At 34.3% G+C, this 18,466-nt stretch overlaps 1 protein-coding gene across 2 annotated transcripts in view; it reads left to right on the top strand.

Annotated features, from left to right (window-relative positions):
* PCDH17 (protocadherin 17) overlaps positions 1 to 18,466 on the top strand; it is an 84,478-nt gene that overhangs the window by 12,920 nt on the left and 53,092 nt on the right. For both annotated transcript variants that reach the window (XM_041407311.1, XM_041407309.1), the window contains exons 2-3: positions 14,188 to 14,246; positions 14,419 to 14,591. In XM_041407311.1, the coding sequence (XP_041263245.1) occupies positions 14,188 to 14,246; positions 14,419 to 14,591 (232 nt within the window). The remainder of the gene's footprint in view (positions 1 to 14,187; positions 14,247 to 14,418; positions 14,592 to 18,466) is intronic.

The raw sequence follows: 18,466 nt of genomic DNA, 5'->3' as shown, positions 1-18,466 counted from the left end.
AATCTAGAAAAAAGGATGTTAGTCAGTGCATGAGTAATTTTGAGGCCTGTGGAAACATACATATATATGTATAATTATATTATTTCTTTCAGGGCAGGATCCTTAAAACACGTAATCAGTGATAATTTTAATTTAGGTCAATAGAACCATAAAATTAAATAGATCATTTACAGGTGTGGGTTGCTGATGTGCAGAAGTGTGTGCAGAATTCAGCCTAGAATCTGTTAGTCTGTTACCTGAACTGCTCCCTGTTGCTTCTCTCCTTTGCGTTAAGAACACTGCAAAGCTGCAAAAGCTGCTAGTTTCACTTAGCCTCCAACTACATTTTCTTGTATTCTGTTGAGATAGTTCTGATGTCTTGCTTTCTTGCAGAGACTTGAGTAATTTGATATGCAGATTTGAAGATCATAAAAACAATCCTGCTTTGATGATTGTGAGCCAGATTATCCAGCCACAGCTGTAAAGTACCAAGTGTGTTCTTTTGTGATCTCTTCATCATTTCAGTGGATCAAATGACAATAAGAACATAGTGGAATTTAGAGTGTTTGGGAAATAATGAAATTAAAAGCCTTTTTAAAATGACAACCATGAAGCCTTAGAAACTATTATATTTCTAGGCTATGGGCCAGATATGTAACTGTGTGTATGCATGTATGCATGGATATACACAGAAAAGAGAGTAGAATGGAATCAAAAGAACCATCTAGATGGATAAAAAGCATTATTAATGAGCAATGTGCATCTAATTTTTTTTTTTTTTTTAATATTATGTATGATCTATACAGAGCTGTGTAGCAGTGTTTTGGAAGATGCTGTCAACCTGCTTTCTAGTTTGCTGCAAACTAGAAAGCATCAAGTTTAGAGACAAATGATGTTGTCATTTTTTTTCCCGAGGCAAGAGTATTGGTAAGGAAGGACCTCATTTTCCACTTCGTGATGGAATCCTGCTATCAAACTTCAGGATTAAGCGTGATGATTAAAAGGAAGTATAATTCATGCAACATGTGAAAAGAAATAGCACTCAACTGATTCCGTAACCTGCGTTAGTTATTAAAAAGCACATGATAATTTGCATCTCATAGCTCCAAGGTGAGAGATATATCAGTCAGCTTTGTAGCTGTTGAGTGAAAAGGAAGTGAAAACAAGATGTTGCCTGTTATTTCTTTCAATATACAGTCTTTATTTTGTTTAAATCTGTACATGTATTTTGTCTATTTAAACCACCTGTAGCTTCTTTTCAAGTGTAACAGGTGATAGCATTGCAAGGGGCAGAAGCAACTTTATCAATTTATTTTGTTATGTATTCATTGGCCGTCACATACATGATCTTTCCCAAAAGTATACCTCTCATTATTGCAACAATGTGATGTAACAAAATAACAATCCCTTCAAACACGAAATAACTAATTTTAAGTATTTTCCTGGGCTCATTTATTTCAAACAACCTTCCAGAATTTTGAAGAGAAATTCAATTTCAGTTCATTTAATATATATAGAGCACAAATAGTCTTTCCTTCATCCCCTGATATTGGCAAAGGAAACTTAGGAATGAGTATCTGGATTTCAAGATTTTGACCTACTTGTAAAGCAGGAGGAAGCTGTTTCTATTAAACAAATGTAAGCTTAGGGAACTTTGTTTAACAACAGCAAAAATATTTAGATAAATTACTTGCAGTCGTACTGGTCTTACTGATACCTGTGAATGAAGAAATAGGCACACATGCTGAATAACCATGGGAGGAGAACACTTTTTTAAGGGAAAGTTTTGTTCTGATTTAAGTTTTGGGTTTTCTATAGTGTTTTATAATAAAGACAATTACATAGTAATTTGGGTTAGAATGCATGCCCAGTTCCCCATCTCAAAACCCAATTTGTTACTACCTGTGGCTATTTCTATTAAAAAAGAAACATAATTACTATGAGTCTCAGCAGTCTAAGAGTAAATTTTTGCAATTACAATGCTTCCCTTGGGCAGATATATGAAAATGGCAGATGAATTCCTGCCGGTCTATTCCTTGCACGTTCTTAAGGTTACTGGTAGCTTGGACTATCATTATATTTGTGCTGTTTATTATCCTGTGGCTAAGGTTAAAGAAGGAATGCTACTATATGCCCTTAGGACTAGGATCCTATACCACTGCCTTGCAAAGCCTCTGTGCTGAAGTGTGACCGTAGCATCCTAGGAGAAAGATAATACTTCTGTTTTCATGGAAAGTGGATGATTTTTCTGTTGATTTTAACATTGTTTAAAAGGATATTTTGTATTTTATTGCTTTATGCCTCAAAAGATTGAAATAAGACCACCAAACAAACTCAAGTTTAATAATTCTTAGGAATTTATCAAGACATTAATAAAGCTGCAGGTAGTTCCTTAATATTTTATAGCTTTTGTTTTATTCCAAATAACACAATCCATGAAACACCAGTAAACAAAGATGGCCCTGAAATTATATAAATTAATAAATTCCCATGGAAATAATTCATCTTCCAGTGGGTTTTTCTACCTGTAAACAAGTTTTGAGAGGATACGAGTAAGTGAATTGCATGCAAAGGCATTGCTCCTGGAGATCACTCTCTGCAGCTAAGCACCTAACTCCATGTTGAATTCCAGCGGAGTTGGAAGTTGGTGTGGCTTCACATGGACTCATGATCCACCTGCAGGGAGCAGCATTAGTCTGTGTTACTCATGATCTGGTTTGAGTATCCAGAAAGAGCAGCATGAACAATCCCAAGTTATTTATTTTACATTTTGCATGACTTTTATTTGAAATTTCTTGCACTGCACCTGGAGTGTTTTCTTTTCTTTTCCCCCTTTGAAAGAGGTTCCACATATGCACGCTTCTGAGTGTCGTCTTAGGGACATCTCTGATGTGGATGTTATTTAGAAAAGATTTCATTAACTATTTTCTTTAAGAGGTCATAGATAAAATTTTAAAAAATAAAATATATATGCATCCTTCAGTTGATGTTCAATGCATTCCACTTTGGAAAAAATGCTCACATACTGGATGAGCATCCTGCTAATTAGATAGAGAGGAAGTCCATAATTAAATCCCTGTGTTCTAACAAACCCCTCAGTCAAATATTAGCATTCATGTTCAGTCACTCTATCCCTGGTGAAACCTGCAGCAGTGTCCTAGATATTGACAAACCAACACTGCTTTGGAACAGAACGATGACTTTATCTAATCCTGGAATCTTTGCAGAGACCCTATCTTATGTGGATCTTCTTCATTTTACAGAAAGATCTGATTTCAGAGTCTGGATATGGCAAATCATAATGATAAGGGCAATCCAGAACATTTTTTCCCAGTTCTGTTAAGAATTTACAGGTCAAAGTCAGCTTTTAAATGCCTGTAAAGTTAGAGATTACCTGTGGTTAAGTGGGTGTTGTGTCCTTGATGAAGTGATCCTATAAAGAAAGGTAGCTAATTTTTCTTTTGCTTGTTTTGAATCAATTTAATATAGACTACCTACATTGCAGTAGGTTAACATTGAAGTGACAGAGTTGTGGATGCATGCACACAGCCCTCTATCAGAATAGCCTTATTTTTTTCTGTCCAAGTCTACTTGACCACTGCTACTATGCTTGTGGTGTAATGGTGTATTCAATCAAGCTTTCCATTTTATGAGGTACCTCATCATAGACACATGACTGTTATGACTTTAAAATATATTTAGGGACAGAACCTCTTGCTAAATTTGTGCAAGCCTAAATTATTTATCTTATGTCACAAATAATAAATCAACTCATCACCATTTTACGGTTGAAAATCTCCTTGCATGGTCGTGTGAGTCTGTAAAGCTTGATGATCTACTATTCTGTCATAAATTCAGCCATTATTTTGGCAGCATATTTAGTGCTTTCCTAGTGCTTAGAGGAAATAATTATGCAAAGGTATTTGTGTGAAAGTAGGGCTTTGTATCTTGTCACAAAAATGTTTAGAGAATACCTTGTTGAGTATTTTTAAGAAGAATTGAAATAAAGAGTTGCATGACCTAAATAAGAAATTAGACAAAAACTTATAATGTAAGTTTTAACATCTGTGATTTTCTTCTGAATTCCTAGGGAATTTAAGGGAATCTTTGCTTTTCTGGTGTGGGATTTTAGAAAGAGAAAGGGAATAAGGTGGCAGCTTTATAGAAAAGGAGGTGATCTAGATTTACCCCTTTTTTTCTGATCGCCACCTAGGAAGAAAGCTTCAGTGTTCCTCTTTGTGTGTGTTTTCTGTGCAGGGAGTGTGGCTTCAGACCCAAATCCTGCTCCATCTTTGTTGCTAATTTCTTTCACTCTGTAGGGAAGAAACACAGAACTGGAATTTCATGCTGCATACAGCATTTGCTGCCTAGCTAATCACCTTTCCCCCGTCACTGCCATTACAAATCTGTTCAAATGCAACTTTCTTCAGCATACAACATATGTATCTGTGGGAATCTAGCATGCCATGTAAAGGCTCGCTTAGCTGGTAATTGAAGTTAGCAGACTGATCCAAGGGCTATTGAAACCAGTTTGAAAACACCCATTGATTTCACTGGACCTCAGGTCATGGCTTGTGGGAGTTTTATTGTTGCCTTTAGTACGAGTGTGGGTTGGACAGAAAAAGGTAAACATACTGGATAGATGTTAACACAAAGTTAACAGATTTTAAATATCCAGTGTCTCTGTTTTCTCCTTACTAAATATGATAAGTACAAAACAAATTAACAGTGTTTAAAGGCCATAATTTGTTCTCCTTCTCCACCATCCAGTACTGCAGTGTTTATAAGCTTTTATCTGTTCAGAAAACATTTGAGTTATGTTGCTCTTAGAAACAGGAAATAAGCAGTGGTAAGAATAGGACAAATTTCGCTTTGCTTTCTGGCTTCACTGAGAATTCCTGCTAAGTAAGAACTTCCAGATGTGTCTCAAAATTTAACAAAAATGCCAGGAGATCAACACTGAATGTGAAAGAGAGAGAGAGAGAGAGAAAAGGAAGAAAGAAGGGAAGAAAGAAAGGAAGAAAGATAAAGAAAGGAAAAAAGAAAGAAAGAAAGAAAGAAAGAAAGAAAGAAAGAAAGAAAGAAAGAAAGAAAGAAAGAAAGAAAGAAAGAAAGAAAGAAAGAAGAAAGAAAAGGTGCAGTTGTTCTCATGCAGAAAAAAGAAAAAAGGGTTCTCAACATTTTTAAATTCTAAACAAATATTTTGATCATATCCTTACATTTCAAGGCACTATTTCAAGAGTTTTCCCTTTAATTTAAAATTTTCCTCTAAATTCTAGACTTCATATTTAACATGAAAAATCAAAAAAAACCCCAACAGACAAATACTATCAAAGACATACTCTTATGTGTATTGTTATTTTGAGTTCATGGTAGGATAGAATAAGCTGGATATTGTGATAAGTACAGATTTCATTCTAGTTAGCTGATTGTAATTGAGTCTATTATGCAGTAAACATAGTATATGTTAGGAATACTAAGGTAGACTCAACATAGTGGGAGCCATAGATAAAAGGACCATTAAAGCGTTTCAAATTCAATCATTAGGTTTCATTGCACCCATCTGCTACCAGAAAATATAATGGGCATCTTGATTCATTGACCCTTAGCTGTCATTTTTGAACCATATTTTATTAAATCCATATTTTCAACTCAGACCCAGAGAGGTAATTTGGTAAGAGAATACCCAGTATATTTTAATGCAATTATTTTTTATTTTCATTTTTTTAACATAGTCAGGTTTAACGGTCTCTTGTATGTTCTGCTAATCCAGTGAAAGTAGTTATTTCATATTGAATGTGGTTAAAAGCAACTAATGTTCAACTTCATTAAGACTTCTATTAAATAGAAGGTTTGCTGAATTTCTGCTATTTTTTAATTCATGAACTAATACTTTTTAGTAATTATTTCTGGGGGTTTCTGTTACATCAGAATTATACTTGCGTGTTTCATTTCTGCAGAGACTATACAGCACAGCACAAGGGCAAAATACAGATTGAAACTGTGGAGTGCTTTGTATTTTGTTTCCAAAATATGTTTTATCTCTTTCCTTTTGTGTTCTGAAGCAGATATTATCTTTTGTGGGGGGTTGGAGAGGGGGGTGGGTGAAGTGCCTGCATCTCTTAACAGTGCTATATGTGTGGCACACAAGTAGACTGTGTCATGAAATAGCAGTTTTACTTAGTGAAAGCAGGAAACAATGTGATAAATGAGGATAATTTAATGTTTTCTCAGCATTGGCAAACTATTATACTATTCTGTCATCTGAAGTTTTTGTAATGGAAAAAAGTGGTTACATGTATTTCTTTACACAACGGGATACAATTCCTGAAATATTTATGTAATATAGAGACAGATGTATGTAACCTAACCTTATAATCCCATTTCACAGCTTTCCCAAATACTGGGAAGCTCGATAAATGGGAAGCCGATTATATTGGCACTGTAACTCTATTAATAGGATTCGGATTTGCCTTATTGACAAGCCAGTACTGTTAATATGATCCAGTATATTAAATTGACAGGAAAACTGGAACGATAGAATGTATCTACATCCTAATTGACAGGGAAGCTCTTTCAAAAGGTTCTTAATGTGGTTTTTATTGACAGAGTAGCTTCAGTAAGTACATATCATTGGTGAGCAGTGTAAATATATTGGATGCAACTGTACTAGCAGATTCAGGTGCAGTTATTGTTTTGTCTTTCCGTACTTCCATCTTTACTTTGATGTAAGTTGTGTGAAGCTCTCTTGTAAGACCTTTACAAACGCCTGTTGTGGCACCAGTCTAACTGCAGCGCTCACAGGCATTTGACAAGCTGCGAATTATTTTAAATGTGTTCATCATTTTTAAATGAATAGCGGCAGTGCAGAGCAATGCAATAATGTGTCATGAATTTCATTATGTTTATTTATTGACGCTGTGATAGCGTTATTGTACTTTCAGCTTGAGCTCTTTATGTGGTGTGATGTTTGGCACTTCTTCCAACATTCTTATCTTGCAACTTCTCCAAAATGTTCAGCTTCAGAACTCATATTACAATTCCTTTTTCCTAGTCACATTTGACAACTTTCCACACTCTCATCTGAGATCATGCTGATTTCATTGCATTTTGCATTTCTCCAGTGCAAAATAAAATAAGGCTCAGAAACCTGAATTAATTGTAAAAAATCCAGCAATTTGAGTTTGATCTGTAAATCTTGATTCCCTTTTCCATTGGAGAAAGTTTTGGGTTCAGCTTCCACAGTTTTTCTTTGTCACATCTTTCTTAGAGAGAGAAGTCTGACCTTAAACTCACATCCTGCACTGGTAGAGAAGCTGAAGGCTTCTGTTGAGCTGACTACCCTGCCGACAAAGAGACAAGCTTGTTCCTGAAATGCTTAAATCTTTTATTTCATATCAGAAAGTCTGATCTGGGTCTGGTCTCACCTCATCTTTTGAATGTCACTCAGGTCTACTTTTTTTACCTGGATCACTTAAAATTATGTCATTCTGTAGTGACCTTTTTAGCTTCTTCAGTCTTCTGCCTTGGTGCAATCACCAGTGAGATGAGAAGCACCTTGTCTGGGCCTTGTGATTTCTAATCCTTTCACTGTGTTAAATTCCCACAGTCCAGGCTTCTGCCATCTTTAGTGTCTTGTGCATTGCAGAATAAACTCTTGTAAAAGTTTAACAAATAGTTAGGTTCATTAAACAAATAGTGAAAACAACTGAAATAATCTACAATGCCTTAGTATGACACCTTAACCAATAAATCAACAATAATTTATTTTGGTAACAAATATGGTACTTGCTAAGTGAAAACAGTGCATGGATTAGGCATTTATACAGGGAGATCTGCATTCCTGTGCTTATGGGAGAGGATGGTAGCGTCTGTCCTCAGAGCTTCTCTTTTCAGACAATCATGTGCAATTGACTGAAGAGCTCAGGACCTGTTCCTCTCACAGTTCTGCTTTTCTCATTCAAGAGGAAGAGAAGACATGAGCCACCAACCAACACTTTAAGAAAGAGTACAGCAGCTTTGTGAACAATATTGCCTTGTGCATTTGACTGTTTTTACTGCCCTGTGTTTTCAATGTGCTTTTGAAGAATGCTATATATGTCAGAAATTCACATAAACACACTGTAGGACTTTTAACACCAAAATACACATCTTGCAGCAAGTGTGAAATTTCCCAAATATGTACAAGTCATATAAATTATATATCAAAAGCATTTTCAAAGGAATGAGAGTGGAGAGCATATAGTAGGATAATATTTTTAAAAATAGCCTATTTAATTTTGAGAGGTTTATGGCTAGTTTTTGGTTTTGTTGTTGTTTGTTTTTGCTATTGGGATAGTGAATTTTCTTAATGAAGTAAATCTTATGGAAGCAAAAACTACTATTTCAAGCTATGTATACACACTCACTGGCAGTCTTATACTGAGAAGTCTTTGTGAAAAATTGTACTATGTTGAACCCACACTGTTCCTAACAAAATGAAGGCAATTGTCTGCTCTTTCAAAACTCAATTTGGCAGAATACAATTCTTTTGCCTCCAGAAGAGATTGCCATTATATAAGATCTTTGTTTCATGGGGGAAGGGTGAATACTTGGAATTCAGCTTTTCAAGAAAAGGCACAGAAGATGCTTGAATTAGATATTAAGTGACAGTCTGATAAAGGTGAGAGAAGTTTCATTTCATTTTTGCATTTAATGTTTAATTAAAAAGAAGTTAGAGTCAGCAAAGACATTTTGCTTTATTATAGTTCCAGGTATGAACACCTACATAAAATGGAGCTGCATTAAATAATTTCAGAAAATGTGATACTTTTCCTTGTAATTCTGAGAAAAAATTATGAATATTCTAGTCGTCTAATAATCATAAATCTGATTAATATCTAAGTATTTTTTTCATATTTTAGAGTACATCTTTCCCTTATATGACAATTATTTCTAGGCATAATTTGTCAAGAATGCTTAAATATTGAATTTCTCTCTCTGTCTCTGTCTCTTTCTTTCTTTCTTTCTTTCTTTCTTTCTCACTTCCTCTTTTTCTTTGTAAGCATTGATCTTTTATTTTTTTATTAGACAAACCTGTTGAATTGCAAGTTTTTTTAAAAATTTTTCTCTAATTTTATTCAAACAGTATGGAATACACCAAATATTGCTAGAAATCTTCAAAATTGTCACATAAAAAATGTTTTTATTTAAAAGTAAAGAGAAAGAGAAAAATAGTGAGGAACCTCTAATTTTTAAGAAACAGTTTGCTTTTTGCAGCATTTCTTGAAAGCAGAAGATTTGTGGAGTTGTCTACTGTTCTCTTTCTGAGCAATAGCAGAATTTTTGAAACCTGATTGATTAATACAGTGCTGTAATCTTAATCCTGAATTAAAAAAAAAAAAAAAACAACCAAAAAACAGTGTGTGCAGAGCCACAGTAGAACTCCTTTGTATTTAAAAAAATAGCATAATATTTCAACAGAAGTAAACACATATACCTTGTGAATATGAATTTATGAAAAGGTAAAAAAGGGATAAGAGATGAATATAGCCCATTGCTAAAAATATTCTCTATAATTCTCTATAATTCATTGTGTAATGCTTGGCCCAGGCTGGTTCAAGCTGTTTCCAGTGATGAAGGTTTTACTGTTTTTTTTTCTTATGAGTTTATTTAAGGTTAATGGATCCTATGAAGAATTTGTTTCTCATACTCTGTTCTTGGCTATAATTTTTCATTTTCCTTTCTCTAAATTAAACTTTTGGAAGCCATAACCATTCCAGAATTAATTAGTAGAAACTTAACACTTGACTTTCAAACTTTTGAATGGTTTTATTTCTGAGTCTATAAAATTTAGTATTCCAAATACACCATGTGAGACCTATACTTTGCAACAATTTTATTTTATCTAGGCCCTTGCGTGGTCATAATATAAAAGTCCTGACAGGTGCAATAAACTGAATAGTTTTGTAGACAGTTAATGCACTTGGAAAGAGATTCTATGAGTTGTTCATGAAAACACTGGCCAGTTAATGATTTTCAAAGTCCCTTTACTGGATTTAAGCAATTGCATTGTCGCATTTGAAATTTCACATCAGTAAATCCAACCAGCTCAAGTTGCCTAGGGAAGTTGTGGGTGCCCCATTCCTGGAGGTATTCAGTGCCAAGCTGGATGGGTCTTTGAGCAACCTGAACTGGTGGAAGGTATCCCTACCCATGATGGGGAGAGAATGTGTGGAGCTAGATGAAATTTAAGGTCTCTTCCAACCCAAAATGTTCTATGATTCTGTGGAAAGTATATTTTGCACGATTTGAATTTTCCTCTTCTTTTATTTTCCTTCTCCTCAATTCACTGAAGTAAAAAGTAACAAAATCAAACTGCATGATATTTTCTGAAAGTAAGTAACCCTTTCTTTTAAAATTTTTGCAGCTTTTGAAAGGTTCCTATGCATTCTGACCTCTTTTTAAATGGCTTTTTTTTTAATGAACTTCAACTTCTTAAAAAGATGTATCAAATGCTTGTACAGAAATCCTCAGACATTTTTCTGCAACATTACATTAATGACAGTGTTCCTAAAATTTCATATTTGATCCAGAGTCACATATTAGAACAGACAGGTAGAAGAAAAATATTTGTAAAGGTCTATTATAGCAACTGTCAAAAAAGAGTATCTGTTGAATGGTTTATACCATACTTTCATTGGAAATTATCTGATTCCACTAATCTGTGAAAATGACACATAAAACCAGGGCCACTTCTCTAAGGTGGCTTTGGACAGTTAGGTTGATATCACAGACTTTAGTTTTCTGATGGCAGTGGGCATTCCTGCTTTTTTTTTTTTAGTTTTAGATAACATTTTTCCTGCTACTGCAGAACCTGTGCTGTGGTAGCTGCTGGTGATTTAATTGATACTCCAGCCCTCAGTCTTGAATCACAGAGATAAAAATTTCACATTTCTTTACTGTTTAACTCTGGTGACTTTTAGAGACAGATTGTTCCTGGAGATGTTTTTGGAGGGAGGGTGAGAATGAAGGAATTTGTTTTATTTTGTTCTGCAGGAGGTTAATGATGCTGGCATTTGAATAATTTTTTGTTATTTAGCATCAGACTGCAATTCTAGACAATTCACTTCTGACCTGATGCTTCTTACTTAGCTTTAGCTATTGCACTGGACATCTTGCTGGTTGTCAAGATTCCCCTATGCCAATAATGCTCCCCAGGAGTATCAGGTTTTTTAACCCTAGATGACCAAAGAGATAGTTCGTACTTCTCGAAGGCACATTGAGGGATCTTGGCTGATTAGCTAGAGTAGCCGACTCGATTTTAGGTGGTTTTCTGCAGGTGAACTGTAACCTACCTTAAAACTGGAAGCTCAGCATTTTGGTGATTTTTTTTTTTTTGTCCTAGAAAGGGCTAAATATACAGAGAAGTACAAGAGGTTTTTTTAGATTTTTTAGGTAGTATTTGTTTCTTTGAGTTATAGCTATGCAATTTAAAGAAGCATGATTAATGCATGAGCTGGAATGTGTAATATCACTTCCATAAATGTTAAAGTGTAAAAATTTTAAGTATATGACCTCTCACTTCAACTGGGATTAAAACAACAAAAAAAAAGATTTTAAAGGAGTTAGACATGTTAGACATTTGTCTCTCTAATCCATTGTGAAGGAGATATTTACATTTCTAGGATTCCTCAAAACTGCCAAACCTTAAAATTATTTTTTTTTAATTTATCACAATTTTAATAGATATTTTCATACATGAAACAGTCCTCCCTTTGCTGCCTGTATCTCAGAGGGCTGTTACAGCTCAACACAAGCATCATACCTTCATAAGTCGTAGAAGAAGGGCTAATGCTTTTAGTGCAGAAAGAGCAGTATTGAACTCTGAGCTCTGTGTCTGTATATGATCATCAAGTACTTACATTTCTTTTGTAATAATGAACTTACTGTAACTTGGCACCCAATTCATTGTCTTGAGGCAAAATACAGTATGAAGGTAATTGGTCAAATTATTAGCCAGTTAAAGATTTTTAATGTTGACCATAAATGCAGAATTTCTCAGCAGCTAAAATGTGGTCATATCTTCTATTTTAATATCTCTATATCGGCTCATCCAGGATGTGTGAAATGCTTTTTTTGCTATGAAAAAGCAGAGACAAAAAGTATGACCGGTTCTTACAGTGGTCCAGTTTATAGTTAAGTTCTTAGAACTATCAAAAAGGAGGAGTTATAATTATTTTCAGGGCAAAAGTCTGACTTTTAATGACAGCGAATTAATAAAAAAGCAGTTTATAGCAGGCATGTTGACTGCCAATGTCACGAAAAATGGAAATGTTGATTCTGCTAGCAGCTGTGTTTAGAAGGAGACAGATGTCTTACGTAAGTAAAAGCATAAGGTCAGTTTCCCTGGATATCTCTATTTGAGAGATTAGACATAGAAAAGAGACACGAGTCCTGCAGTTGTAAAGGTTTTTATTCAGATTGATAAGTACTGGGTCCTGTAAGTGCCATAATGATTGTATATGAGTATATATAGATCTCTCTGTTTGCTGCACAAAAGAAAGATACTAGCTTAAAACTTGTGAGAAGAAGTGAAACAGCAGAAGAGCTGCTTCCAAAATATGATGTGCTGCATTTGAGAGATACACATAAGAATGCTGAAATATACCTCCTTTTTTGTTGTTTCCAATATTTGTTTTTCTAACTTGATAAACACTAAATGTGAAGATGAACTTCTATTCTAATTGCATATACTAAAGCTAGGATGGATGTGAACATAGTATGTGTTATAATCTTATTTTTTGAATGAAAAGACTTAGAAACCAGAAGAAAGTGCAGTGTACATTGTCATACATGCTGAACAGAAGATGGTTCTATATTTTCCATCCATTCTCTAAAGCACAAAAGACATCCGTGATATATACAAGCACATCTATTTCACAAGTCTCTTGGGAGTAACACGTGTCTGCCCAATATCTGTTGCAAACAGCAGTGACCTTAATTTTGGATAAAACTTTTTGCCTCTTTTCCAAGCTCAAATACTCCACCCATACAAGAAGTAGCAAATATGTCTAATTACCTCCAACTGATAAAACCAAAACACAGATAAAAAAATGGTCTGGGGAGTGGCAGGGAAATCCAAATATCTAAGATCCCAGTCACCTGTGTAAGTACTTGCTGTGTGACATTAAACCTCAGGCCCTCAGCTGCATTAATTGAGCGCTGCCCGTGTTACGGATACTGATCCGCTGGATGCTGCTGCGACAGCCGGAGCTGCTGCGGAGCAGAGTGGTGTGATGTGAAGTGATGCAGAAAACAGTAGAAGCTCTGTCGCTAGGTCAGCTGCAAGAAGAAGTGACGTGCGTGAATGTACAGTATGCGGAGTTTTCTGAATGATGCAGTCTCTCTTTCTCCCAAAGAACTTCAGCTAATCATACAAGGGGAATTCAGTTCCCTTTGGCAGGACTCCATGTTGGTCTGGATCCTTTTAATACTTCTGCTTCTACAGTTACTTGGCTCATGCTGCTTAAAAGATACATGACAGACTTAATGAAAGTATCTTCTTTTAAAAACTACTTGTCAGCAGTGATCATTCAATATTCTCGTTTGCATGTGTGGTTCTCATTATTCTGACATAGATATTAATACTGATGAAAATTAAAGAGAGAAAAATCCAAATATTTTCATACTTCCATTTTTCCACTAGCATCTGAGAAACCCCACAGCTAATCAGCCATAAATTTTCTTGATTTTTTGTTTATTTTTTCAATTCAAGTGTAATATAGCAGCACACAAAACTGTATTATAGCAGTAAGAGTTTCAGAATCCCAGTAGATGATGTAATTATGATTAAAAATTAGTATTATTGAATAATTCACTTTTTTAATATGCAAGAGTTATTTTTTCTCTCATTTTCAATAACCATCAGTCTTAATATCTATCTAATGAAAAAACATAAACAGTGTCATCTGTCAGGTTACTAACAGAGAATGCCACTTATTGGAGCTTCATTGTTTACTTTAGCAGGTAATTTGTGGACCGGAATCATTTAATTGTTCTGAGCACATAATTACATGCCAGCATTTTCCAATTTAATTAAAATGTACAAATCTGAAGATTAAGGGAATTTTTGAATTATTAATCATTTCTCCTCTAGGAAATCTTGTTGCTCTGCAGGAGATTTGTCCAGTGTACAACTATACGTATTTTTTTCCTTCTCTTTCACAGACAGACAATTTTCCCGCAGAGCCCAATTACATGGGCAGCAGGCAGCAGTTTGTTCAAAGGTAAGGCCTATTAAATAACTTTCTTGGCTTCCCCATTTGCATTCTTGTCAAAATTGCTTTGCCAGAGAGTACAATTCAACTTAGAACAAGTAAATACAACACTCTCTCTCTCTCTCTCTTTTTTTTTCTTTTTTTTTCTTTTTTTTTTTTTTTCTTTCAATATGTATTTCAGTAGCTCCACGTTCAAGGATCCAGAAAGAGCCAGCTTGAGGGACAGCGGGCATGGGGACAGTGATCAGGCTGACAGTGACCAAGACACTAACAAAGGCTCCTGCTGTGACATGTCTGTTAGGGAGGCACTCAAGATGAAAACTACTTCAACTAAAAGCCAGCCACTTGAACAAGGTGAGTGACGCCTACAATGCCTACAAAAGCATAAAGTTTATAACGTCATTATCAACCTATTAGTATTGCAGTTGTGATTTATCAGGGAGGAATAGCCCACTGATAATATTATCAGAGAAAACAGTAAATCTTGTCACTAGCCCAGAGCAAAGAACACAGTATCATTCAGAATGAACATGAAATGAAACCACAAGTGTCCAAAGCAGATTAAAAAAAAAATAGTACTTTTGAAAATGATTAGAATATACTCTATCTCTACTGGCATTGCCTGTGATATATTATATACAATCCTTCTGTCAAAGCGTGATTTGGAAATTCAAACTAGACATGACTGTAACAGATAAAAGAACACCAGTCATTTATATTCCTCATGTAGTTTGGAGAAAAGGCAAAGAAAGTGCTTCGCATAAAAGACAAGAGTAAAAATGAATCAGAAGATGTTTTCATTTCATGGATGCATTTTCCTATTTGTAATGTTGATTTCACAATTAAGAGTACCGTGAGAAGTGTCGTATACTAATACAATCTTATTTTCAGTATACTTTCATTTACATCCCAGGAAAGTAGCAAAGATTAAGACTGTCTGTGAAAGAGCAAAATTACTTAGATCAGGACAATGACGATGTTCTCTGACAGCATTCATTCTGACAAACAAGCACATTTATTTCCTCAAACTGTGTCCAATTCTATTTTTTTTTTCAGATGTGTTTTATCTAATTAGGAGGTCTTTTATTTCAAAAGATACACTTCTTTTTTTTTAGAGAATCAGACAGACAAAGCACTCCAGCATTTTCTGCCTTTATGTTTTTCTTCTATGCTGTAAGCAATACACAAGTGTATCACTGAATGAGTTTTAAATGTTTTTTGTGTTTTCTATTATTTTACTTTGTTGTGGGGAGGATGTTACACTGTTAAATATAGTTAGGAAATTATTAAATCAGTCAGCCTTAATAAGAACTTATATTTTTAATTAAGCAGAAATATATGATAAGGTTTTTATTAGTTGTTGATTAATTGGACCTGGGTTTTTCTCCTCTTAGCTTAGTCTGATCTGTAGTACAGTCGACAGGAAATACACGTTCAACTTCATTTTTCTGATTATGTTGAGATCGCAATATAATTTTTTGCAGTACAGAATATTTAGAATGCTGCAGTATAATTTATTCTGTATACATTTGGAGGTTGACCTCATATGTGACCTTATTTTCCAAGTAATAAATGCCGGAAAGATTATTTTTTCCTGACCTTTTGCCACAGCAACTCTCTGCTTATAATTGGACATTGATCTGTATAAAGATGCAGTGCAGGATTTTTTTTAAAGAAACTATTTGAGCATATGTCTTATTCTCTCAGTTTTGCGTGATATGAAGACAAAAATTCTGGATTTCCATCTATCAAGTACAGCCATGAAAGAGCTTTAAAATTTTAAAAATTTCACTAGGAAACTATCTAGTATTCAGATTAAAATTGCGTGTTTTTTCAGTGAAGGATTGTATGCCCAGTGTTCATAATACTGCAGTTTGTCCAGCAGCATCAACCCAATTCTGGTCAAAATATATGCAATCTAGTAAGCACATTAAGCCAACCATTCCCATTGCTTAATTTCATTGTAATGCAAAGAGTTATATGCAGGTTTACATTTGTCATTATACTTAGTTGAGCTGCCCTATTCATCAAGAAAATTTTTTCCAATCGCTCAGATGAATTCCTCATATTCTTATGAAACATATATTGAATTGTGAACATTAAGTATTGTCAGCCACTGATTGACAGCAGTGGCTGTTTATATGAATTTCTTTGCTGTGGAAAATAAAATAAAATAATGGGGATAGAGAGACAATTTTTTCCCCTTTTTAAAAAAATTTTTTCTTCCCTCCAAATATAATTACAAATAGTAATGATATAAATTTGTTTGCTTGAATGAACTCTTCCGTCTCTAGTGTGCTATAATAAAATCATTGTTATATTATGAAAACTGAACCTGCATCAAGCACCTTATGGGATTTCAGGTCATTGCAGTAATAAATGTGGTGCTATGTGTTGTTCCCAATGAAATCAATGATTACTTGTCATTGAGCTTAGTATGATTAGGATTCTTAGCCCAAGGTAATATTTCTCTTTTGAAAGAAGATAAATAAAATTGTTTTCTCTAGTCATAAGCCAAGTTGAAGGAGGGTAAGAAATATGATATATGTGATTAGGATAGAAAAAGAATTGAATTTTTCTTTAGAGAAAAATTGTTTTCTGGGAAAAGGAAATGGAGAGCTTGCTAGAACCAATTGTCTCCAGCAATGCCTGAAGCAATATCAGAAGTTGTGGTTCTGTCATCCTTCTGGGTTGTATGCAGGGAAGGGAATTCACTATTTTGTAGCCAAGTTCTAGGCTTGATTATTGTCTTTTAGCTTCTGCTATTAGAAAAACACTTATAATTAAGTCATATGAAATTCGTGAAAAAGTATCTGGATTAACTGTGAAGTCAGGATCTTGATGTGAGAATAATTTTAAAATGAGTTAAGTTTAAGTTTGACATATTCTTTGCATAATTCCAAACACTATTGTTATGCATCCAATTCTACCCATGGCAGTAATAAGAATTCTAGTTTTACCAGTGTTTTGACTACAATTTTGAGCAACTCTACCCCAGATGGTTGAAAATTAAAAGGCCATACTGAGATAAAAAGTATATTGGTAGCACTACAGCAATTGTGCTTCTCTCAGAAGAAGTAACAGAAAAGTAGGAAATTTTATGAAAAAATAATTTTGTAGACAGGATGTCTTCTGATTTCAGAATTAGATGGGAAGCAGTTAAGCTTACTTTGTGATTTTAATTTAATTAATGGAAACAGTGAATGATAGAGCCTGTCAGTTTACTATTTAAATAGTTGATTTCAAGAAAAATATATCCAGATAGCAAGTTTTTTTCTGGTAGTGATTTTAAACATTTTCACTACCATTTTCACTAATGAGAAAGACTATGCAAATTAGATATAATTAATTTCATAGTTAATGAAATGCTTATGGAATGGCCTTAATGGAAGGAATGCAGAAACACCCCCCAAACTGTAAAAATTATCATGACAGTAAATCTTGTGTTACAATAAGCACATCCCACTTGAATTTTACTCAGCCTTATACTCTCTTGCTGTGACATCCAAGCCACTTTCTGCATGGGAATATCTAGCTGCCACTTAAGCTTACTTAAGCTACCTTAGTCAGCTGTCTTTACTAAACAACTTGTTCCATATGCTTCCTGCTCCTTTAATAGAATGGTTTTCGATAAATTTGTTTTCTTTACTTGTCTTTTTTTTTTTACCACTTCTGTTGCTGATACTTTAAATCCTATCACTAGTTTGGACAGTTTGAGATCACCCTACTTAGAAGTCTTACAAGGACTATTAGTTTTGAGCACATCTGTCAAATTGCCTGTTTATTTCACTTGAAGTTGTAGCATGTAATATTCACTTTCTGCATTAAATAGCAGAGTAATTGTTTTGTTTGGTATGGTTTAAGAATAACAACAATAATCTGCATTTCTTTGAAAGGTATCCAAAGATGAAAATTATATCATAACCCATAAAATATAAACAATAATATCTACAAGGGAGCAGTAAAACAGCAAGATGTTAATTTTATACTTTTCTTAGTGAATCTTGCATATGCTTACCTTATAATCAGTAAAAAATACCAAGTTATGGACTTTTCTGTAGTTACTCATAAATTATTGTCTTTGTTAGATTTCCCCAGGAATTTTTAGTTTCTTTTTCTTTTCTGCTTTTTTTTTTTTTTTCTTTTCTGCCTGTGTTTTCTTGTTCCATTGTAAACCTACACTTTCATGTGTTTGTCAAAAAAACTTCAAGGGATTAAATATCTCCAAA

Source organism: Onychostruthus taczanowskii, unplaced genomic scaffold, assembly GCF_017590055.1.
Source record: "Onychostruthus taczanowskii isolate IOZ18803 unplaced genomic scaffold, ASM1759005v1 scaffold26, whole genome shotgun sequence".
NCBI lineage: Eukaryota > Metazoa > Chordata > Aves > Passeriformes > Passeridae > Onychostruthus > Onychostruthus taczanowskii.
The sequence above is the reverse complement of the archived record's forward strand: the minus strand, read 5'-3'. Positions and strand labels throughout refer to the sequence as shown.